The sequence below is a fragment of the Anguilla anguilla genome, chromosome 6, assembly GCF_013347855.1.
Source record: "Anguilla anguilla isolate fAngAng1 chromosome 6, fAngAng1.pri, whole genome shotgun sequence".
Lineage (NCBI taxonomy): Eukaryota > Metazoa > Chordata > Actinopteri > Anguilliformes > Anguillidae > Anguilla > Anguilla anguilla.
In genome coordinates this window covers 61,869,205-61,893,656 of record NC_049206.1, presented here as the reverse complement: position 1 = coordinate 61,893,656, position 24,452 = coordinate 61,869,205, and the positions used below count along the sequence as shown (strand labels likewise).

The 24,452-nt window shown below is 46.9% G+C and overlaps 1 protein-coding gene across 1 annotated transcript; it reads right to left on the bottom strand.

Moving 5' to 3' along the window:
* Positions 1 to 741: 741 nt before the first annotated feature.
* blk (BLK proto-oncogene, Src family tyrosine kinase) lies at positions 742 to 15,448 on the bottom strand. Its single transcript, XM_035420709.1, has 14 exons — positions 15,325 to 15,448; positions 12,604 to 12,716; positions 12,177 to 12,334; positions 11,595 to 11,640; positions 11,146 to 11,239; positions 10,473 to 10,571; positions 10,014 to 10,117; positions 8,881 to 9,033; positions 7,710 to 7,862; positions 6,877 to 7,056; positions 5,484 to 5,560; positions 4,389 to 4,539; positions 3,539 to 3,670; positions 742 to 3,105 (listed from the first exon to the last, which is right to left on the bottom strand). The coding sequence occupies exons 3-14, from the start codon at positions 12,282 to 12,284 to the stop codon at positions 2,903 to 2,905; spliced, it is 1,500 nt and encodes a 499-aa protein (XP_035276600.1). The 5' UTR covers positions 12,285 to 12,334; positions 12,604 to 12,716; positions 15,325 to 15,448; the 3' UTR covers positions 742 to 2,902.
* Positions 15,449 to 24,452: the final 9,004 nt, after the last annotated feature.

Below are 24,452 nucleotides of genomic sequence, written 5' to 3'. Positions count from 1 at the left end.
ACTCTGATTAGAGTTTATAGAAGGAAAGTCAGTTTAATCTTGTAAAATGTTTCCTGGCCTTTTAGGATGCAGGGAACAGAAATTCAGGCCGAACAGGACAGGAAGCGCATTTCTCTCATGTCGCTGCCCTGCAGCTCCACACAGGAGCCTGTCCAACCGCTGAGTGAGACTGAACCTGTGTGGTCTCAACCTGTGTTTATGGGCTTAAAACTACCAGCCCTACCACTCCCAGCCTCACCCCTAACCTCTCCCAGCCTCACCCCTAACCACTCCCAGCCTCACCCCTAACCTCTCCCAGCCTCACCCCTAACCACTCCCATCCTGACCCCTAACCTCTCCCAGCCTCATCCCTAACCACTCCCAGCCTCACCTCTAACCTCTCCCAGCCTCACCCCTAACCTCTCCCAGCCTCACCCCTAACCACTCCCATCCTGACCCCTAACCTCTCCCAGCCTCACCCCTAACCACTCCCAGCCTCACCCCTAACCTCTCCCAGCCTCACCCCTAACCACTCCCAGCCTCACCCCTAACCTCTCCCAGCCTCACCCCTAACCTCTCCCAGCCTCACCCCTAACCTCTCCCAGCCTCACCCCTAACCACTCCCATCCTGACCCCTAACCTCTCCCAGCCTCACCCCTAACCACTCCCAGCCTCACCCCTAACCTCTCCCAGCCTCACCCCTAACCTCTCCCAGCCTCACCCCTAACCTCTCCCAGCCTCACCCCTAACCACTCCCAGCCTCACCCCTAACCTCTCTCAGCCTCACCCCTAACCTCTCCCAGCCTCACCAATAATATTCATTTCTAACATTCACCCAAGACCTAACATTCATTGTTTAATTTCAAAACCAATGTGCTGGAGTACAGAGCCAAAATTGTATTGCTGTCCCAATACTTTTGTATTTCACTGAATATTGGTATAAGAGTTATGTTTTCACGTGCATATCTGACATGGGATAAGAATTATTACTGAAGTTACGCAAGGCTGGGCTTGGTTAGTAATGAAGGTATTTAGCCTGTAGGGGGCAGTGGCGCCCTTTTCTCAAAGTGCAGGGCACACTGAGAGTGGCGAGAGCATGGCCCAGAATGAGCAGGGCCCAGAATGAGCAGGCCCCGGGGTGAGCAGGGCCCAAAATGAGCAGGGCCCAGTATGAGCAGGTCCCTGTATGAGCAGGTCCCAGAGTGAGCAGGTCCCAGAATGAGCAGGGCTTGCTCTCAGAGAGGTCCATGCTAAACATAGTAAGCATAACCACAACTGAAACCACAGAGCAACTTGTATGCAAATGTAACTGTTATGAATACAATTTCTCTCTGATCCCTTCAAAATCCTACAATTTCAATAAAATGGAAATTCAATTTTTAAAAATTAAATTGTATGACAAGACAATTAGTCCACTGAAATAAAATACAAACAGTATCTTCCCTTATTAAAAAAAAAGTCTGTACAAGGCAAGGTTGGTCTTAAGTGTGTAGAATATCTTGTTACTTCAATATCAAACTTTGTTTCATTTTTCTGGTAGTTTCTGCAGAATTACAGTGTAAGTACAGTGTAAGTGGGGATGACATCATCAGTAAAATACCACTCTCTCTCTCTGCTCTCCAGCTTATGGGTAAACAGACTGTCTCATCATGGAGAGTGCAGACAAACTCTCTGCGCAGTCACTCTACGCGGTCACTCTGCGCAGTCACTCAGCGCAGTCACTGTACACAGTCACTCTGCATAGTCACTCTACGCAGTCGCTCTGCGCAGTCACTCTACACAGTCACTCAGAGCAGTTACTACGCAGTCACTCTGCATAGTCACTCTACGCAGTCGCTCTGCGCAGTCACTCTACACAGTCACTCAGCGCAGTTACTACGCAGTCACTCTGCATAGTCACTCTACGCAGTCGCTCTGCGCAGTCACTCTACACAGTCACTCAGCGCAGTTACTACGCAGTCACTCTGCATAGTCACTCTACGCAGTCGCTCTGCGCAGTCACTCTACACAGTCACTTAGCGCAGTTATTGGACAGTCACTCTGTATAGTCACTCTACGCAGTCATTCTATGCAGTCACTGCGCAGTTGCTCTGCATTCCCTCAGCTGAGCTGCAGTCGGCCCAGTACAGTCAGTACAGTCGGCCCAGTATAGTCTGGTACAGTCGGCTTGGTACAGTCGGTACAGTCCAGTACAGTCGGCCCAGTAAAGTTGGTACAGTCCAGTACAGTCGGCCCAGTACAGTTGGTACAGTCTGGTACAGTCGGCCCAGTACAGTCCGGTACAGTCGATCCAGTAAAGTCGGTCCAGTCTGGCACAGTCGGCCCAGTACAGTTGGTACAGTCTGGTACAGTCGGCCCAGTACAGTCCGGTACAGTCGGTCCAGTAAAGTCGGTCCAGTCTGGTACAGTCGGCCCAGTGCAGTCTTGTACATTCGGTTTGGTACAGTCGGTACAGTCTGGTACAGTCGGCCTAGTGCAGTCGGTACAGTAGGCCCAGTACAGTTAATACAGTCCGGTATAGTAGGCCCAGTACAGTTAATACAGTCCGGTACAGTCGGCCCGGTACAGTTAATACAGTCCGGTACAGTAGGCCCAGGACAGTTAATACAGTCCGGTACAGTGTGCCCGGTACAGTTAATACAGTCAGGTACTGACGGTATGGCCCAGTACAGTTGATACAGTCCAGTACAGTCTGCCCGGTACAGTTAATACAGTCAGGTACTGACGGTATGGCCCAGTACAGTTGATACAGTCCAGTACAGTCGGCCCAGCACAGTTGGTACAGTCCGGTACAGTCGGTATGGCCCAGTACAGTTGGTACAGTCCGGTACAGTCGGCCCAGTACTGTTGGTACAGTCCGGTACAGTGCACCATTGTGCTTGTTACCGCGATGCTAATGCCACAGCAGTTGGCAGCCCCACTTTCAGGACTGCATTTCGTATTGGCCTTCAGTGGAGATGAAGTAGTCGTTGAGGATGTCTTGCAGGTGCTCAAACGTAGGCCTATCTTCGGGCCGCTCCCGCCAGCATGTCATCATGATGTCATACAGCGCCTCGGGACAGTTCTCCGGCCGCGGCATGCGGTAGCTGTGGTCCAGGTTTCTGATGACCTCAGGGTTGGTCATGTCTGAACCAAAAAACACATACAGCACAACTTCAGAGTTACACACCCCAGAGTTACACACTGCAGAGTCACACACCCCAGAGTTATACACTGCAGAGTCACACACCCCAAAGTTACACACCCCAGAGTTACACACTGCAGAGTCACACACCCCAAAGTTACACACCCCAGAGCTACACACTGCAGAGTCACACACCCCAGAGTTATACACTGCAGAGTCACACACCCCAAAGTTACACACCCCAGAGTTACACACTGCAGAGTCACACACCCCAAAGTTACACACCCCAGAGCTACACACTGCAGAGGAAGGATTAAACAATAAACAGAAAATGTCGCACTTTCTACAGATTAAAAAAAACTGAAAATATACCTCCTGTTCCCTGTAACTGGCCATCATCTTAAATTAAGATTTACAGTAAGAAAAAGAGAGTACCTGGATAAGGTGTTCTCCCGTGTGTAATTATCTCTGTGAGCAGAACACCAAACGACCACACATCGGACTTGATGCTGAAGGTGCCGTAGTTTATGGCCTCTGGTGCTGTCCATTTGATGGGAAACTTGGCTCCTGCAGGTCCAGATATAAAGCAGTTGCACAGCAGAGCAGTAAAATGTGGACTCTTTACTTATTTAAACATGCTCTGTCGTCTCCTGAAGGCCTCAGTAATGGTCCAATGAGGATCCTGTGCCAGTGAAACCACATTACCCAAAATCCTGTGCCAATGGGGAAGGCGTGTTCAGAAGCACATTTGAATTAAATCTAGGATGCAGATAATCCCTTTTATTAAAGCTGGCAGGCATGTTGCTGGGCAGCCTCATGTCATACACCAATGGTAACCGGCCCTGTTCCTGGAGATCTACAGTCCTGTAGGCTTTCACTCCAACCCTAACAAAGAACACCTCACTCAACAGCTAGAGCTGGGCTGCCCAACCCTGCTCCTGAAGATCTACAATCCTCTAGGCTTTCACTCCAACCCTAACAAAGAACACCTCACTCAACAGCTAGAGCAGGGCTGGCCAACCCTGCTCCTGGAGATCTACAGTCCTGTAGGCTTTCACTCCAACCCTAACAAAGTAATTTCCTGACTGTGTTAATTGTGTGTGTGTACTGTGTGTTTAATGTGTCCTATAACGTTTTTTTACTGTATATGTTTTAACTGTGTGTTTTTACCATAGAGTGGCTCAATCAGTAGAGACTCATCATGAGTGCAGGTTGGAGTCGATAGAGCGGCGGTATCTTTCCCAGTATGCACTGGAGTGTTGTAGCTGTAGCACTGCATTTTTACCTTCCTGTGCTGTGTACTCGGACTCAATGATCCTGGCCAGGCCGAAGTCGGCGATCTTGCAGTGCAGCGTTTCAGACACCAGGATGTTGGCGGCTCGCAGGTCCCTGTGGATGTATTTTTTGCGCTCGATATACGCCATGCCCTCCGCAATCTACCACACAGAGAGATAAGGGCTATAATTTATCCTGTGAACACATGAACATCTAAACTACAGCGAGCAGGTCTGAACTGGGCCAAATGCACTCACAAAAGCCAGTGCATAAACTGCAGTGAGTTTATTTCCACTCTCCAATCATTTCTAATATTTAACTTATTTAGCACATTTTAAAAAAATCTATGCTTTTGATGTTCTCATTTGTATTTTATATTTCCGTATATTTGTGTATGAAATATTACATTTTTTTACGTGTAACAGAGACAGTGCTAAGAGAAGGACGGACAGAGCGAGAGGGACTGCAGACCCTGCACACTGCAGAGGACCAGAGGGACCCAGACGAGCTGAACCAGCCCCGCTCACAGAACGTTCTAGAGTCTGTTTCTGACTGGTGAACACGAGCTGCAGCCTGTTCACAACATCACAGTCATGCAGGAAAACAGTGCTCACAGCTCTGAGGGTTTGGGTGGGCTGTGGTGTTTCAGGGTCTGTGAAGTGGGTAAAACAGGAAATGAGCTCTTTCTCAGGGGCATGATGAGTGGAAAAGACGCATCACTTCCTGTCCGGATGTTAATAAATGATTACGTGTGAGACACTTTACTAAAGATAGAGCTCCACCAGTCACTCTGCAGCAGTTCTCCTGTATATATGCACAGTACATCCTGTATGAGAATGCAAAACTAAGTGAATAAAAAGTAAAAGTAAGCAATAGCAAACTGTTTTTTAAAAGCAGCATTTACCCCATACTCTGCAGAATGTGCAAGCTCAATCATGGGACTGAGTGCTTGGGATTGCATTCTTTTGTTTCTTCCTTATTCTTTTTAAAGGGGTCTATGGATCACTGGTTAAACTTGTTGGTTTTATAGCATGTTTATGGATTATTGTTCATATTACATTATTTGTTTGATATGAAAGTGACTGGGGATACGTGGCCCACGGACCTGTGCTGACATATCTATCAGCTTAGGAATCTTCAGCTTCTTTCCACTGTCTGTTTTCAGAAAGTCTAGCAGACTTCCTGCAAAAAAGAGAGGAACAAGAACACGAGCATACTGAACACCTGCCAGTGTTAAATATCAGTGTTAAATGTCAGGGTAAGGGTCAGTGTTAAATGTCAGGGTAAGGGTCAGTGTTAAATGTCAGTGTTAAATGTCAGGGTAAGGGTCAGTGTTAAATGTCAGGGTAAGGGTCAGTGTTAAATGTCAGGGTAAGGGTCAGTGTTAAATGTCAGTGTTAAATGTCAGGGTAAGGGTCAGTGTTAAATGTCAGGGTAAGGGTCAGTGTTAAATGTCAGGGTAAGGGTCAGTGTTAAATGTCAGGGTAAGGGTCAGTGTTAAATGTCAGTGTTAAATGTCAGGGCAAGGGTCAGTGTTAAATGTCAGGGTAAGGGTCAGTGTTAAATGTCAGGGTAAGGGTCAGTGTTAAATGTCAGGGTAAGGGTCAGTGTTAAATGTCAGTGTTAAATGTCAGGGTAAGGGTCAGTGTTAAATGTCAGGGTAAGGGTCAGGGTTATACGAGTATTACTTGGCTGCTCTACAGATACCACCTGCAGGCCAAGTGAAACCACATGAACCCCAGCGTAGGTGGAGCTGTCGTGCGCTTTCAGAATCTGACCAATCACAGAGATTTTCTGGGAAATTTATGATCTTATAATTGGCTCACTTCACTAGCCACACAGTAAAAGTGGATATGCAAATTTAATGTCAGGATATGTACTGTGTAGGTGTGGCTTTACTGGGGTACTGCAGTGGGTTGTGGCTGAGGGGGCGGGGCTTTACTGGGGTACTGCAGTGGGTTGTGGCTGAGGGGGCGGGGCTGAGGGGGCGGGGCTTTACTGGGGTACTGCAGTGGGTTGTGGCTGAGGGGGCGGGGCTTTACTGGGGCACTGCAGTGGGTTGTGGCTGAGGGGGCGGGGCTTTACTGGGGCACTGCAGTGGGTTGTGGCTGAGGGGGCGGGGCTTTACTGGGGTACTGCAGTGGGTTGTGGCTGAGGGGGCGGGGCTTTACTGGGGCACTGCAGTGGGTTGTGGCTGAGGGGGCGGGGCTTTACTGGGGTACTGCAGTGGGTTGTGGCTGAGGGGGCGGGGCTTTACTGGGGCACTGCAGTGGGTTGTGGCTGAGGAGGTGGGGCTGAGGGGGCGGGGTTTTACTGGGGTACTGCAGTGGGTTGTGGCTGAGGGGGCGGGGCTTTACTGGGGTACTGCAGTGGGTTGTGGCTGAGGGGGCGGGGCTTTACTGGGGCACTGCAGTGGGTTGTGGCTGAGGGGGCGGGGCTGAGGGGTGGGGCTTTACTGGGGCACTGCAGTGGGTTGTGGCTGAGGGGGCGGGGCTTACCGTTGGCCATGAACTCAGTGATGATGAGTATGGGCTCCTGGGTGACGACGGCGTACAGGCGCACCAGACGGTCGTGATACAGCTGCTTCATCAGGTTGGCCTCCTGCAGGAAAGCCTCCGGCTCCATACTGCCCTCCTTCAGCATCTTTATCGCCACCTTTTGGCTGTTCTTATAATAGCCTGTAATGAACGCCACCATCATGCCGTTAGTGCCTTCAGACAATCAGCCAGCATTTCAGCCAATCAAAACACATTATTCCATTCATGACTATGACAGTTCCCACTGGGTGGGTGGGGCAGGTGTGTTGCAGGCGGGAGTGGTGGGTGGGGCAGGTGTATTGGGGGCAGGTGTGTTGCAGGCGGGGGTGGTGGGTGGGGCAGGTTGTGTTGTAGGCGGGAGTGGTGGGTGGGGTGGTGGTTGGGGCAGGCGGCGTTGCAGGCGGAAGTGGTGGGTGGGGCAGGTTGTCTTGCAGGCAGGAGTGGTGGGTGGGGTGGTGGGTGGGGCAGGTGTGTTGCAGGCGGGAGTGGTGGGTGGGGCAGGTTGTGTTGCAGGCGGGAATGGTGGGTGGGGTGGTGGGTGGGGCAGGCGGTGTTGCAGGCAGAAGTGGTGGGTGGGGCAGGTTGTGTTGCAGGCGGGAGTGGTGGGTGGGGTGGTGGGTGGGGCAGGTTGTGTTGCAGGCGGGAGTGGTGGGTGGGGCAGGCGGTGTTGCAGGCGGGAGTGGTGGGTGGGGTGGTGGGTGGGGCAGGCGTGTTGCAGGCGGGAGTGGTGGGTGGGGCAGGCGGTGTTGCAGGCGGAAGTGGTGAGTGGGTCAGGCTCTGGTCCTCTCTCTCACCCATCCACACTTCGCCAAACTGCCCTGCCCCCAGCTTCTGCACCATGCGCAGCGTGTGCCGAGGAATCTCCCACTCGTCCAGCGCCCACGAGCGCTCTGGCATCCCCGAGCGGCACGGCGCCATCAAGCGCTGGCACAGGCCATCTGCCGTCCCTGCAGGGGACAGCCCAACACTGTTATACAGCCCAACACTGACCTGCACCCCAACACTGTTATACAGCCCAACACTGACCTGCACCCCAACACTGTTATACAGCCCAACACTGACCTGCACCCCAACACTGTTATACAGCCCAACATTGACCTGCACCCCAACACTGTTACACTGCCCAACACTGACCTGCACCCCAACACTTTTATACAGCCTAACACTGACCTGCACCCCAACACTGTTATACAGCCCAACACTGACCTGCACCCCAACACTGTTATACAGCCCAACACTGACCTGCACCCCAACACTGTTATACAGCCCAACACTGACCTGCACCCCAACACTGTTATACAGCCCAACACTGACCTGCACCCCAACACTGTTACACGGCCCAAAACTGACCTGCACCCCAACACTGTTATACAGCCCAACACTGACCTGCACCCCAACACTGTTACACAGCCCAACACTGACCTGCACCCCAACACTGTTATACAGCCCAACACTGACCTGCACCCCAACACTGTTATACAGCCTAACACTGACCTGCACCCCAACACTGTTATACAGCCCAACACTGACCTGCACCCCAACACTGTTATACAGCCCAACACTGATCTGCACCCCAACACTGTTATATAGCCCAACACTGACCTCCACCCCAACACTTTTATACAGCCTAACACTGACCTGCACCTCAACACTGTTATACAGCCCAACTCTGACCTGCACCCCAACACTGTTATACAGCCCAACACTGACCTGCACCCCAACACTGTTATACAGCCCAACACTGACCTGCACCCCAACACTGTTATACAACCCAACACTGACCTGCACCCCAACACTGTTATACAGGCAAAACACACACCTGCACCCCAACACTGTTATACACCCCAACATGCCCCAAAACACCCCAACACACCTCAGCATTAACTTAACCCCCAACAGTGACTTACACCCCAGCACAGCCTTGTACACCCCAACACTATATACCCCCAGCCCAGGTGTGTTTACTTTGATAATACTGCACCAGCTCCTGCAGAGAGGGGAAGGTGGAGGTCGGGGAAATGTAGTATCCACCGTGGTCCAGGGCTCGGATTTTGTAGTGTTTCACAACGTCCCCCTGTTCTGCAGCTCCACAGTCCCTGATGGACAGAGAGAACCCCCCTGGAAACCAACAGACTCTCCGGTAACCATGGACACTGTTACATAGAGCCAGCACTTACACATCTTCCAAAATAATATCCAAAGCAGTAACACCATCGGGATGTTTTTGCAGCAGCATGTAACATTTTGCTGAAGTCTACACCATATTGACTGCACTGTTAGCTGGGAAATGTTGGATTAACAATGAATTCAATGAATTGGACGGAGTGTGGCACAGTGGGTAAGGAACTGCGCTTGTAACCGAAAGGTCGCAGGTTTGATTCCCGGGTAAGGACACTGCCGTTGTACCCTTGAGCAAGGTACTTAACCTGCATTGCTTCAGTATATATATCCAGCTGCATAAATGGATACAATGTAAAGTGCTATGTAAAAAAAAGTTGTGTAAGTCGCTCTGGATAAGAGCGTCTGCTAAATGCCTGTAATGTAATGTAATGAATTCATCTTTAGCTCAGTATGCTATTCCATCATGGCAATGAAATGCTTTAGTGCTAATGTGCACATGCTAATATTAACATTTGTGTACAATATGTCTAATGTTACCACAGGGTCTTCTGTCAGAAGCACTCATTTGAGGACATTCATATGCTAATTGAATACATTAATATGCTAATTGTGTACATTAATATGCTTCTAAATGACTGATATGATGATCATTGCAGTCTTCCCTTAGAGGTCCACTATATACGATCACACACATGCAATTACGAAAAAGGGTCCTTTAAAGCAGCCAATAGAAAGTGTGCTACCCTGTGGGGAGAAAATCACATTTAAACAGCATGTGAATGATCACACTGATGGTTCCATTGATAACTGATGGTACTGATATTGATTGTGTGGTTTATGACATTGATCTTGATTGTGTGGATGATTGTATTGAAATTGATTGTATGATTGATGACATTGATATTGATTTTATGGTTTACAGTATTGATATTGATTGTATTGATAACTTTATGAATGTACAGCTTTGTCATAAATACCTTTGGTTGTCTCGCTCTCTCGGATCAGAAAAGATCCTACACTGTTCCCTGGTGCCAGCAGGAGGCGCTCTGTGTCCCTGCGGCTCAAATTTATAAATAACCACCTGCAGCAGATAGAGAAAGAGAGGGAGAGAGAGGAGGGAGAGAAAGAAAGAGAGGGGCAAAGAAGGAGAGAGAGAAAGGGAGAGTGAGGAGGGGAGAGAGGGAGACAGAGAGAGAAAGAGAGGGCAAGACGGAGAGGGAGAGAGAGGAGGGGAGCACGAGAGAGAGGGGGGAGAGACAAAGAGAGAGAGAGAGAGAAAGAGAGAGATACAGAGCAAGAGAGAGAGGGGGAGATACAGAGCGAGAGTGAGAGAAAGAGAGAGAGAGCATGAGAAAGACAAGCTGTCACACTGTGGTATTAACGTTGGGTCACTTTTGTAAATCATGTGAAAGCCTGTGTTTCTCTCGCATCCTCACCCCTCCTCCTCCTGTGACCCTGGCGTGCTCACGTATGAAGACGGCACATAACCCTCTTCTCCAGAGACCAGGGAGCGGGCCAAGCACCAAGCACCATTCCTACCAGAGAAAACCAGGGGCCATCACCGCTCTGCCAAAGGCTTAGGGCTATCCCTTTTGGGTTATCCCTTAGAGTTATCCCTTAGAGTTATCCCCTTAGGGTTATCCCTTTTGGGTTATCCCTTAGGGTTATCCCTTAGAGTTATCCCCTTAGGGTTATCCCCTTAGGGTTATCCCTTTTGGGTTATCCCTTAGAGTTATCCCCTTAGGGTTATCCCTTTTGGGTTATCCCTTAGAGTTATCCCCTTAGGGTTATCCCTTTTGGGTTATCCCTTAGGGTTATCCCTTAGAGTTATCCCCTTAGGGTTATCCCTTAGGGTTGTCCACAGGAACATGCAGGGGGACTGTGTTATGTATGGAGTGTGTTATGTGTAGACTGAGTTATCTGGGATTATAGATAGTTAGGATTAGGCTCTTAGGTCTGTGACTTTGGAGATGAGATTAGGCTCTTAGACCTGTGATTAAGAGATGGGATTAGGCTCGTAGGCCTGTGATTAAGAGATGGGATTAGGCTCATCTCTGTGATTAAGAGATGGGATTAGGCTCATCTCTGTGATTAAGAGATTAGGTTTACTCCTCTATAATCTTCAGTTTGTCTCCTTTATTCATTTTCAGGTCATCGTTGTTGATTGGTTTGAAGTCCCACTGCGCGATGACAACATCTTTTTCTGAAACAAACCATCCATCATCATGTCATCAGAGCATTTTTAATAATCAGAATGCTGTCCATGGCAGTACTGTCAATCAATACTAAACGCAGATCACTGGCAGATCCACAGCAGGTTCCCAGGGTTCCTGCCTGCTTGACTGTTCCCTGCCAATTCGCGGCATCTTGTGATTAGTCATTTATATGGTGGTGAACATCTCCCTGGAAATCTAGGACTCACCATGCAGATCAGCTGCTATTCGACAGCATTAACCTTCAGATTTCCACTCATACTGTACCGTATGTCATTCAGAAACTTACAGCTATGTACTCAAAGACATGGGTAATACTAAATACAGAAGTATTTAAACCTTTACCTGCATTACCAAGATGAGAAGCTTCTGCTCGCGGCTGATCTGGTACCTGTGTGAAAAAGAGACACAAAAGTACTGAAACACACTGTCAGCATCAGAAAAGCAACCGGTGTCTTCAAAATGAATTTCTTTCACTTTCATTTACAATCACAAACTAATGATTTAGCCACAGAAGCATCAGACCCAGCTTTATTAGTTATTATTCACAGCTGAGGAATGCTCAGAACCTTCAATATCTGCAAAAAACAAATAAATTAAACAAATGGAGGAACCAGGTTTGTGCACACTATTGACATAACGTGCTACAAAAAGAGCACTGACTGACTGACTGACTGACTCACTTACTCACGCCTCGATTCAGTCAGTCAGTCAGTCACTCTCACACACACACTCACTCACTCACTCACTCACGCCTAGATTCACTCAGTCAGTCAGTTAGTCAGTCACTCACACACGCCTAGATTCACTCAGTCACTTGCTCTGGGCAAATTCAAACTGGAATCAGTGAAGAGAAATGAAGTTTCCTACGGCCTGATCTGATGAAGTAGGTATTTCCTGTGGCTTGTCTGATCTGAGAGCACTTACAGGAAGTGCTGGTCCTGGGGTGTGTTTGGTTAGCTGCAGGCTCTCACTGTGCAGGGAGGGAGGACTCGAACCGCTGGCCTGGTTTCGTTTGCTGCAGGTACAGCCCATCCTGAGCACCAGCAGCAGTCAGGGTCCGGTCCCCAGTCCAGTCCCACTCTCTTCAGCACAAACATTACCCCCATTTAAAAAGGGCTCTCAACATTTTTAATAACAGAAACATTATTTTCCTGTACTTTTTTAAAGCTGAAAAATATTGACTGTTTGTAGGTGAATATGTGTGTGTAGGTGTGTACGGGGGGGGGGGGGGGGGGGGGGCGGTTAGTGTGTGTGTGTGTGTGTGGGAGAATGTGTGTGTGTGGGAGGGAGTGTGCGTGTGTATGGGGGGCTGTGTGTGTGTATGTGTGTGTGTGTGTGTGTGTGCTCTCACCAATTATTTTTTGTCACTCAGGTGAGGTGATTTCATTTTGCTTCACTGGCTGGTTCCTCTCTTCAACACACAGGGCACACTGAGCATGCTCACAACCTGGGCATATGCAGCATCTGAAAGTCAGGCAGCCATCCATAACTAACCTGTACCAGCCCCCCCCCTCCGCCTCCAACCAGAACAGCCCAACCTATCTGTACCTGCCCCCCCAACCAGAACAGCCAAACCTACCTGTACCTGCCCCCCCAACCAGAACAGCCTAACTTACCTGTACCTGCCCCCCCCCTCCACACAGAACAGCCCAACCTACCTGTACCTGCCCCCCCCCCTCCACACAGAACAGCCCAACCTACCTGTACCTGCCCCCCCCCCCCCCTCCACACAGAACAGCCCTGGCTACTGTACAGCAGTAAGGCCCAGTATTCACTCACATGTGGAAAAAAGTACATCAACAAAAATCAGTGTTCTCACTTTTCAGGCGGAAAATTCCTGTTTTACCTCAAGCAAGTTGCACACTTCCATCATATGAGGCAGAGATAGTGCTGCTTTTATCTCACAAAGCTGCCAGGCCCAGCAAACCCCATTCTGCTTCCAACCCCTCTCCAGTCATAATCCTCCCTGCAAAATGGCATTTTCATGCCTTTGGGGATTAGTCTATTAGGCACGGTTTCCGCCAGGGTATTGCAAGTCTGGCAGCCCGCCGGGCCTAAGTTGACCCCCCACCGGGCCTAAGCATCAGGGATTTTTATTTTTTTTAAAAATATTTTTTTAAGATGTGTTTTAAACTACAGTTACAGTGGGGCGTGGATTTAAAATTATTTGTATTGTCTTTTAGACCATTAAGAGCAATGGAGAAGAGCCAACGTCCTAATTGTCAAATAGTCTGTACCCACCACTTACAGCAAAGTGCTAGTTATTTTTGGCTGGACCGCAATAGCGGGGCAGTCCTCAAAACCATATACTAGGTTTTGACCTGGTCTTGTTTTTAAAGTGAAAGAAAACCACTGGTTGCCCTAGTGACGGGTGCTGAGCTGAAAAATGAGCAGGCAGAAAATCCCTTAAACTGATTAACGGTATTATTGGTGTCAACTTGTTTTTAATTATTGTACTTGATTAGAAATGACATATTACTAAATATGATAGAGACAGTTCTCCTCAATTAGTTTAGACGAGAATAAAATTTTGTTTGCGTCGCAAAAATTGTGCACATTTCAATCGACATCAGCATATTAAAAACTGGATAAACGTACACACTCCGAAAATGTTCATGGCAATGATCTGGAATACGCAGATTTTGTCATTTGAATGAGCACAGGTTAGATGGCATTTTTGAGTTTATAATTTATTTTGAATTTATTTAGACAGTTTTTTAAATGTTTAAATGTGCCCAGCATACACAAGGCTTGTTGTAAGATTCAGTAGCCAATCAGGACTTGAATACGAGTTTTTTGTAGAGTGCAAAAACTTGATATTATTTATTTAATTTAATTTATTTTGTTGTTGTTGAAAACACAGCATTCCAAGACTGTACATTGTTGTCAGATTCTTTGTAGGACTCTGCTATACTGTAAACAGTTGTTGATTTTTTAAATGTGTGTTGAATATGACTATGTAATGTGAATGTTGTTATAAATAAGTCATTTAGACTTATTTATAATAACATTCACATTACGTAGTCAAATTTTCAATCTCCAGTCAGCTTTTAGCATTGACTTAATGTAGGGCCCTATGGAATCTGTGTTATAGCTCTTTTAAATTCTCAATTCCACGATTCCATCCGTGATTCTGTTATCACAGAAACTATAGGGCCCTACCTTAATGCTGCCATCAGTCTGTCGCTGGCCCGCACAGAGCCCCCGTCAAAAAAGACACTTGGCCACTGGCCCGCGCCGGGCCGCCGGCCCCGTCAAAAGATACTTGCCACCGGGCCTAACAACTTTTCTGGGGGAATCCCTGTTCAGGGACTCATGAAGACTGTGGGGTTAGTCTATTAGGGACCCATGAAGACTATGGGGATTAGTCTATAGAGAAGAGCTTCGAAAATGCAGATGTTCTTCAGTAAGACTTTCAGCGGTAAAATAAGGACAAATAATAAGAAGTTTTAGCAAATTGAAAATAAATAATAAAAGAATAAACTATTGCAGTGTGACCTGCCTGTCAGTCCTTTCTCACATCCAGACCACCTCCCACTGCCTAATCTTTCAGACAACAAAAACTGCTATTTCACATTTTACACAGTCCAGCTGAGCTGCCTAAAGATTTCACACAGTCCAGCTGAGCTGCTTAAAGATTACACAGTCCAGCTGAGCTGTCTAAAGATTACACAGCCCAGCTGAGCTGCCTAAAGATTTCACTGTCCAGCTGAGCTGTCTAAAGATTTCACACAGTCCAGCTGAGCTGCCTAAAGATTACACTGTCCAGCTGAGCTGTCTAAAGATTTCACACAGTCCAGCTGAGCTGCCTAACGTAGAAAAAGCAGCAAACGCTACTGCTTTCATTCAAGTCAACCATATAAAAGCAAAACAACAGCCATTTAAAAGTTTCATTTCAACAGTTAATTACTCAAACACAAAATATGTACATGGTACTTCAGTTTCTAATAGTTTATATATTCTGTAAGGAAGCGGTTTTATATACACATTTCAGAAATGTTTTAGTTCTGACGCTGTTTGCCAGATATGTGCTTATATATAGAAATCATATAATGTACATATACAGACATACCTGCCACCAGTGATAAAGAATGAGTCCAACTGAAGCAGTCAACAATTCATGTACACAAAACTTCTGTTGGCTTTGCAGTTCCGGGCGGGTGTCCTCTCTCTCTCTCTCTCGCTCTCTCTCGCTCTCTCTCTCTCTCTCTCTCTCACTCTCTCTCGCTCTCTCTCTCTCTCTCCTCCTCCTCCTCCTCCTCCCTCCAGACCTGTCTAAAGGCAGAAGATGAGAATACATTAGTGTATAATTAGACAGATGTATGAGTTTCTTTGTTTTACTTCACTTTCTTTAAAAGTAAAGCACAGCCACTGAACATGCTGCATCAACACCATATGTAAAACACTGTATATAAAACACTATATAATGGCAGCAACTCATACGAACCTGCACACAGTTTAACTATATAATGCTTATCCAAACACATAATACAATTCCTGCCAATGCATTATGCATAAAACTAAACATTCTTTATTTTAAATATTTAGAAGGCTGAATCATTAGTTATAGCTGCGTATTCATTTTAATTCGGCATTATGTGGGTGCCTTCCTTCCTGGAGGAACTGGGGTGTGGACAGAGGGTCAGCACACGTGTAAGATATGTTGCCCCCTGGTGGAGAGTCACAGTTGGTAAACTGGCATTTAGGAGATGGGGGCCATAGTTTGATGGATTTCTGACATTTTTATTTAGGTTTATTGGCAAGATAAAGCATTACTTTTTGCATAATTCCTGCAATACATTTCCTTTAACTAGGCTAACTGAACTTGTTAGCTGAGGAACACGCACCTGCACTCCAGTCTCAATTTCAGTTCAGTTGAAATGCACATAATAGATTAAATGACACGCGCTGTAAAGCCCTGTATGGAGAGGTCCTAAAGCTCAGCTGTTAGTGTGTGTGTGTGTGTGTGTTGTGTTGGCGATGCGCTGTGGTTATTCAGCTAGCTAACCAGCCGAAATTAGCAAGCGATGTTACTAGCTGACTTAATTACATTTCCGCATACGTCACACAGGGAAATAAACGTTATTTTAGGCGGTATTGTTTTACCTTATCTTTGAGCAGAAGATGGTTCACCATTGTGGAAGAGAAACCCACGAGACTTGCAGATGATACGTATGCACTGAGCTCAATTGGCGCTTCACGCGGAAACGATTCAAGAGGCGAATCAGGAGCGGCTCCTGTTGGACTTGGCCCGTTGCGATTTCATTGATTCAAACAACGTTTTACTAAGATGTTCTATCAGGATTGTGTTTAGAAAAGTGAACGTAGTATTCTGGTCTTCTTTCCTGTTGTGTTTGCAGGGAAAACTCATATAAATAAAGGTACTGGGACTGACTTCTACCTGGATTTGGATCATAAATGCAGGAATCTGTTTACCTCCTGGAGGGGTCTATACTGTGGTGGAGGAAGTCAGCAGAGTCAGTTGGTGTAAAATATTCAGATGTTGCAAAACATTCTGTATCTGGTGGAGAGTCATCACCCCCACCCCAACTCGGTCTCAGTCAGAACAGGAACGGCTCTCTGTGGAGTATATGGAAATAACTTTTGGTTAAACTGCTCCCCTCCCACACACTCCATACAGAATTCATAACTATGAGTGACTGTGCTTGTGCTGATATCTGACCGTCTAATCCGGATTTATTGCGTGGCAAAGGCCTTATTTCTTGCAATACCACTTTATTCTTTTGACAGCCCTTTTTCTGTTATAGATATGACCAACAGAGGGCAGTAGAACACTAGTGTCCGAGCAGATTTTCACACATTTTCTGTTTTCAATGTTCCGTGCAGTTATATTTCAGAAATTACTGCTGCTGCCATTACATTTAATTATATATATTTAACTAAGTCAGACTATAATAATAAATAATAATAATAATTATTATTATTATTATTATTACTTTATTTTTAATTTTTTTTATTTAAAAAGAAATTGTGTGTGCAAGTGAGTGTGGAGGGCTGTGTGTGTGTGTGTGTGTGTGTAAGTGAGTGTGGAGGGCTGTGTGTGTGTGTGTGTGTGTGTAAGTCAGTGTGGAGGGCTGTGTGTATGCATACGAACAAGGATGTGTGCACGTCTGGGATAGTGTCTGTGAGAAAATGCCTGTGTGCGAGTGTTGGGGTTGTGTGTGAGAGAGCATGTGCGTTAATTAGTGCATGTGTAATGAGTGTGTGAGTGTGTATTTTTCTGATAATTTGTGCACATGTGAGTCTGTGTGTGCATGTGGCATGTTTGTGTAAAAATCTGTACGTGTGCATAAACACGTTTTTATGACACTATGAGTTAGCATGTGTGTGGGGATAATAATCTGCTAATTTCATTGCAAAAAATTTGATCTGATTTTAATAAATCATGTGAATTAGGGTCTGTTGCAGGTGAGGTACTGAGGAAGTATTAACACACATACAGCATTGTCCCGCTTCTGTGTGGGGATTATCATTATTATTAATGTCTGCATTACTCATCACTGTATAATTCATAAATATCTACTGTAGCACACAGAGGAGTTCCCTAGAGAGGACTCACAGTTTGGGGCTACGCAGGAGTTTGGTGTAGAGGTTTGGGGTATGGGGCAGGAGATGGGTGTAGAGGTTTGGGGTGTAGGGCAGGAGTTGGGTGTAGAGGTTTGGGGTGTAGGGCAGGAGATGGGTGTAGAGGTTTGGGGTGTAGGGCAGGAGTTGGGTGTAGAGGTTTGGGGTGTAGGGCAGGAGATGGGTGTAGAGGTTTGGGGTGTAGGGCAGGAGTTGGGTTTACAGGTTTGGGTTTTATGAGTGTGTGTGTGTGCGTGCGTGCGTGCGAGTGTGTGTGCATGTATGCGTCTGTACGAGTGTGTGTGCGCATGTAAGTGTGCGTGTGTGTGTGTGAGCCTGTTGGTGTGTAAGTTCCCCAGTCAAAGTACCATTCTCTTGGCTGGCATCTGTGCTGTGTGTTTTTGCGTCTGGAGCATGGGAGAGGAGCGCTGCAGGAGCGCTGCCAGGAGTGTGTGTCTGCAGCTGTGGCTGGTGAATGTATGAGATAAACAGCGGGAAGGCCCTTACGTCGCGCTTCACAATAGCGCTGCACATTTCTCAGCATTGGGGTGCACAAATAGATAAGCCCCCCGCTGCCAGCTGTATCCTGCAGCATTTCCGTGTATTTATCCCCCTTTCCAGATGCCCCCCCCCACCCCAAACAAGCCCCCCCGCCCCAGCATGCTCCCCAGCCTGATTCCACCCATTCTGCAAGTGCTTTGATTTAGACAATCCATTATGACATATACTCACACATATAGTGCAAAAGTATTTCTCTACATATTTACTCATATGCAATAGTCCCATACATACACACATATCTAATATGAGATAATATGAAATATACAGACTGTTACGCACAGCCAGTTGCTCTCTCCTGCAGTATGTTTCACAAGAGTGATCAGTCCTGACTCTTTCTGGCCCATGTCCCAGAAGAAGGAAGTCCAGGTGCATGCTGGGATGCATGGGGACCTCCGGTATTATGTAGTGTTTTGTCAGCTGTTTGGCACTCGGTCGATTGAAGTGACACCAATTATTTATGCCAGGTCCCCTCTGCAAGCAGCAGCCCCGTGCACTGCTCCATTTATCAGCCCAGAGTAAGGGCCTCTCCGGGCTCCCCGCGCCCACTGAGCCCTCCCCCCACCCCCGTCACCCCCCCCCTCCCCCCGGGCGGGGTCCTCTCCGCCTGCCCCCCCCCCCCCACTCCCAGCGCCGTCCTCTCCGCCTAACCACAGGTCCGCCATGTCAGAGGTGTGTCTTAATTAAAGCTGACCACGGATTTCTAATACTTACTCACCACACAAACACTTGCCTCTTGATTTGTTTTGTTTGTTGTTTTTCTTTAGTGAGGAAGTCTGGTGGTTTTGTCTGGATAGTGAAAATGAACCCAATTATTCATCACGGTTTTTTCCTGTGGCACTGAAATGAACCACCCGACCAGCTATTAATGGAATTGCATTTTTGTTGTTTTAGAATAAAAATCGGTCAACATAAATGCTGCATTGCATTAGTAGATTCACTCCAGGCAGCCCTGAGTGATTGCAGTTGTCACCGTAGGTCCTTGGGTTTTCCTCCTGTTCATTGAACCCAGTCAGACTGTTAAAATGCACCCAGTGAAAGAGCAGAACAAAAAGCCCTTCAGGTGTCAGAATAACTGGGAATTGACTCCTAACTAGAAGGCTTCACATTGATATATGAGGCATGGACTGTTATTAATAGTTTGCTGATTTTCAACCTCAATATTTTGGGAAGCATTATTTATGTTGTCATGGCAGTGCAGTATGATCTATTAGTGGCTTCACAGTCACTTCTCTTTCAAATAATATTAGCTTATTTTTTTAAAGAAAAGGTGACAAAGTTCAGTGTTATATAATTATTTGGGTCCTGTGACTGCTCACTATAACCGGGTGATTTAACACAGTTTGGATAAAGAACTGGAGACCTGAGATGCTTAACTCATCCAGCTGCACCACAAGGAGACTCAGTGAGGATCTGATTCAGTGAGGATCTGATTCAGTGAGGATCTGAGTCAGCGTGGATCTGAATCAGTGAGGATTTGATTCAGCGAGGATCTGATTCAGTGAGGATCTGATTCAGTGAGGATCTAATTCAGTGAGGATCTGACTCAGTGAGGATCTGAGTCAGTGAGAATTTGATTCAGTGAGGATCTGACTCAGTGAGAATCTGAGTCAGTGAGGATCTGATTCAGTGAGGATTTGATTCAGTGAGGATCTGACTCAGCGAGGATCTGATTCAGTGAGAATCTGAGTCAGTGAGGATCTGGGATTTTAAAGTTCAAAATTAAACACACAGGTGGAAATTAGTAACAGGTCAATTTAGCAGTGTTAATATTGATGCATGAATTATACTCACACGAGATGCAGACACTTGGGGTGTTGAAGACCAGGCCCAACACACTGCTGGGTACACTTCAGCCGGTCTGCTATCACCATTGGATGACCTCATGTTCTCATATGTGGGGAGCTTTACGGGATTACTTCCTGCTAGTAAATCCATGAAAGGTGTTATGAAAACGCAGTCCAATCTATCTTATAGTAACAGGCAGCAGTAGCCCTTTACATGGTTAGTGCTGGAAAAGCAGTTTAATGCAGGACCTTCTACAAGCTGCTGAAGCTGAGTTCCTGGCACAGTGCCATCCCCTGTTCCCATGCCAGGGTTAGGGCCATGCCAGTGTGATGTGTGGATCTGAGTTAGGGTTATGCCAGTGTGATGAGTGTTTGGGTTAGGGTCATGCCAGTGTGATGAGTGTTTGGGTTAGGGTCATGCCAGTGTGATGAGTGTTTGGGTTAGGGCCATGCCAGGGTGATGAGTGTTTGGGTTAGGGTCATGCCAGGGTGATGTGTGATTGGGTTAGGGTCATGCCAGGGTGATGTGTGTTTGGGTTAGGGCCATGCCAGAGTGATGTGTGGATCTGAGTTAGGGTTATGCCAGTGTGATGAGTGTTTGGGTTAGGGTCATGCCAGTGTGATGAGTGTTTGGGTTAGGGTCATGCCAGTGTGATGAGTGTTTGGGTTAGGGCCATGCCAGGGTGATGAGTGTTTGGGTTAGGGTCATGCCAGGGTGATGAGTGTTTGGGTTAGGGTCATGCCAGGGTGATGTGTGGACCTGAGTTAGGGTTAGGGTCATAGCATTGTCCAGTGAATGCAGCACTAATTTTCTAAGCTCTATTGGAGAATTACAGGACCACATGTAGTTATTGTTTCAATATGATGACAACTAAAATAACCAGTTAGTATTGTTTAAGTTTTAATGCACATTCCTTCATAAATTCCATTAATACATTAATCTCATAGCTAAAACGCTGATGTGTCAAATACTTTTCAGGTGATACAGATGTAATTAAATACGTAGGTGCAGTTTTTCAGGACAGAAAAGCAAACCCACTACAGCCAAGACTGGTCAAAAGCAGCAATAAAACTGACCCAAGATTACCTGATATCAAGTAGTGATTACAAATTTACTAGTGAATTGTTGTTTTGTTCCCAGAATAAAAGCATTCCATTTATTCCATATGACTCAAAAGTTTGTAGCCACCGATGAATATATACACCATTTTGGATCATTTCCTGTCTTAGGTAAAATAGATATTAATTAAGAGAAAATATTCACATTTTCTATATTCAGATCCATGCTATGAGCACCTAAGGCATTCCTCTTTCATACATTTAAAGGATTCTAATGTGTTTTTCAAGAGTGTGCAGAAAATATTTTGTCCAATCTTTTGCTCCAAGTCCAGCGTGTTTCGGTACATGGCTGCTACAATGAAGCTTAGGTTCATCACAAGAGGAAACAGTGTGATGCCACAGAACTACTGCTGATAGCTGTGGCTTAACGCGGAGCAAAGTACACTCAAATACCGAGATCACTGTTTCCCATCTTGCCTAATAACTCGATGCCAGTTAGAATGTCATTACACTGCCAAGCAGTGTTACAAGTAAATGTGAAAATAAAAAAATTATATATATATATATATATATATATATATATATATATATATATATCACCACTGAATTGATGTTAGTGGCAAGGCTAAGAAACAACATTAATGTGTTATCTTTAACATGACCAATACATTGCTGCAGAAAGCACCTTCAAAGTTAATTCCTTCTCACATAGAGAAAATGAAATAGTCCCATTAAATATCTAATAGCAGTTTGAGGGCTAAAGTTTCTTTCTGATGTAATCATCAATGTATATATAGTACATTGCAAAGGATCATAATTACATATAATGCCCTCAATTTCTAATAAATATATTTTTATATTTTTATATATGTAATCACAAAAGTGATACACATTTTATTCTTACAATACATATACATGTTACTACTGCAAAATGTTTGTATCCATATTTCTGCAGTTTTTCTTGGTAAAATAATAAATAATGCAGCTGAGGCTTTAACGGAGAGGAATACATTTAAAATAATTACACTGCAAGATCAACTTATTTATCAATACATCCTACTTTAAGGTATAATACATTGTTCTCTGAAAATAAATATATAAAATACACATTTAACTGCCAGAGAATGTACATATTTTTCTGGCTTCAATATACAAAAAAATAATTAGCTTACAGTACTGTGTTTTCAAGTTAACATGATTCCCTTTTGCTTATATCTGTGACAGGTCCCTGTGTGAGCTGCCCCACAGCACACTCACAGTAACCTTACTGAAATAATAAAGTGCTCTACGATTTAGTTACTGCTGTGATTTCCAAGACGGAAATTAGAAGTCAAAATCATCTTGGTCAATGTCACTCTCATTTTGCTTCCTTAATTTGCGGTTTTTTTCCAGCGACTTCTTGCTGGGCGACAGCACGTGCTGGTCTGCGTCTTCACTGTCCTCCTCAGTGGACGTGGGATACATCTGTTTGGCTTTGAGTCCGGAGCTCCCGGTGGTCTCCTGGGGGCTCATTCTACTCATGGATTCTCCAGGTGACCCTGGCCAGGATGCAGCAGGTGACCTGGTAATCAAGGTGTTTGTGTGCTCCACAGCACCATCCTCCTCGGGGGCTCCTCTGCTCGCGCTGTGAGTCTCTTCTTGGCCGTCAGCCTCAGCAGGGAAGGCCTTCTCTGCAGTCTCTACCACAGCCTCCGGCTGCTCCTCATCTTCCTCCTGCTCCTCAGCTACCTCCTGCTCCTCAACTTCCTCCTGCTCCTCAGCTTCCCCTCGCTCCTTAGCTTCCTCCTGCTCCTCAGCTACCTCCTGCTCCTCAGCTTCCCCCTGCTCCTCAACTTCTACCTGCTCCTCAGCTTCCCCCTTCTCTTCAACTTCCTCTTGCTCTTCAGCTTCCCCCTGCTCCTCAGCTTCCTCCTGCTCCTCAGATTCCTCCTGTTCTTCAGCTTCCCCCTGCCCCTCATCTTCCTCCTGCTCCTCAGCTACCTCCTGCTCCTCAACTTCCCCCTGCTCCTCAGCTACCACCTGCTCCTCAGCTTCCCCTCGCTCCTTAGCTTCCTCCTGCTCCTCAGCTACCTCCTGCTCCTCAGCTTCCCCCTGCTCCTCAACTTCTACCTGCTCCTCATCTTCCGCCTTCTCTTCAACTTCCTCTTGCTCTTCAGCTTCCCCCTGCTCCTCAGCTTCCTCCTGCTCCTCAGATTCCTCCTGTTCTTCAACTTCCCCCTGCTCCTCAGCTTCCTCTTGCTCCTCAGCCTCCTCCTGCTCTTCAACTTCCTCTTGCTCCTCAGCTTCCTCCTGCTCTTCAACTTCCTCTTGCTCCCCAGCTACCTCCTGCTCCTCAGCTTCCCCCTGCTCCTCAACTTCTACCTGCTCCTCACCTTCCCCTTTCTCTTCAACTTCCTCTTGCTCTTCAGCTTCCCCCTGCTCCTCAACTTCCCCCTGCTCCTCAGCTTCCTCCTGCTCCTCAACATCTACCTGCTCCTCAGCTTCACCCTGCTCCTCAACTTCTACCTGCTCCTCAGCTTCCCCCTGCTCCTCAGTTTCCTCCTGCTCTTCAACGTCCTCTTGCTCCTCAGCTTCCCCCTGCTCCTCAGCTTCCTCTTGCTCCTCAGCTTCTTCCTGCTCCTCAACTTCTATCTGCTCCTCAGCTTCCTCCTGCTCCTCAGCTTCCCCCTGCTCCTCAGCTACCTCCTGCTCCTCAACTTCTATCTGCTCCTCAGCTTCCTCCTGTTCCTCAACTTCTACCTGCTCCTCAGCTTCCCCCTTCTCTTCAACTTCCTCTTGCTCTTCAGCTTCCCCCTGCTCCTCAACTTCCCCCTGCTCCTCAGCTTCCTCCTGCTCCTCAACATCTACCTGCTCCTCAGCTTCCCCCTGCTCCTCAACTTCCCCCTGCTCCTCAGCTTCCTCCTGCTCCTCAACATCTACCTGCTCCTCAGCTTCCCCCTGCTCCTCAACATCTACCTGCTCCTCAGCTTCCCCCTGCTCCTCAGCTTCCCCCTGCTCCTCAGCTTCCTCTTGCTCCTCAGCTTCCCCCTGCTCCTCAGCTTCTTCCTGCTCCTTAACTTCTATCTGCTCCTCAGCTTCCTCCTGCTCCTCAGCTTCCCCCTGCTCCTCAGCTACCTCCTGCTCCTCAACTTCTATCTGCTCCTCAGCTTCCTCCTGTTCCTCAGCTTCCTCCTGCTCCTCAGCTACCTCCTGCTCCTCAACTTCCTCCTGT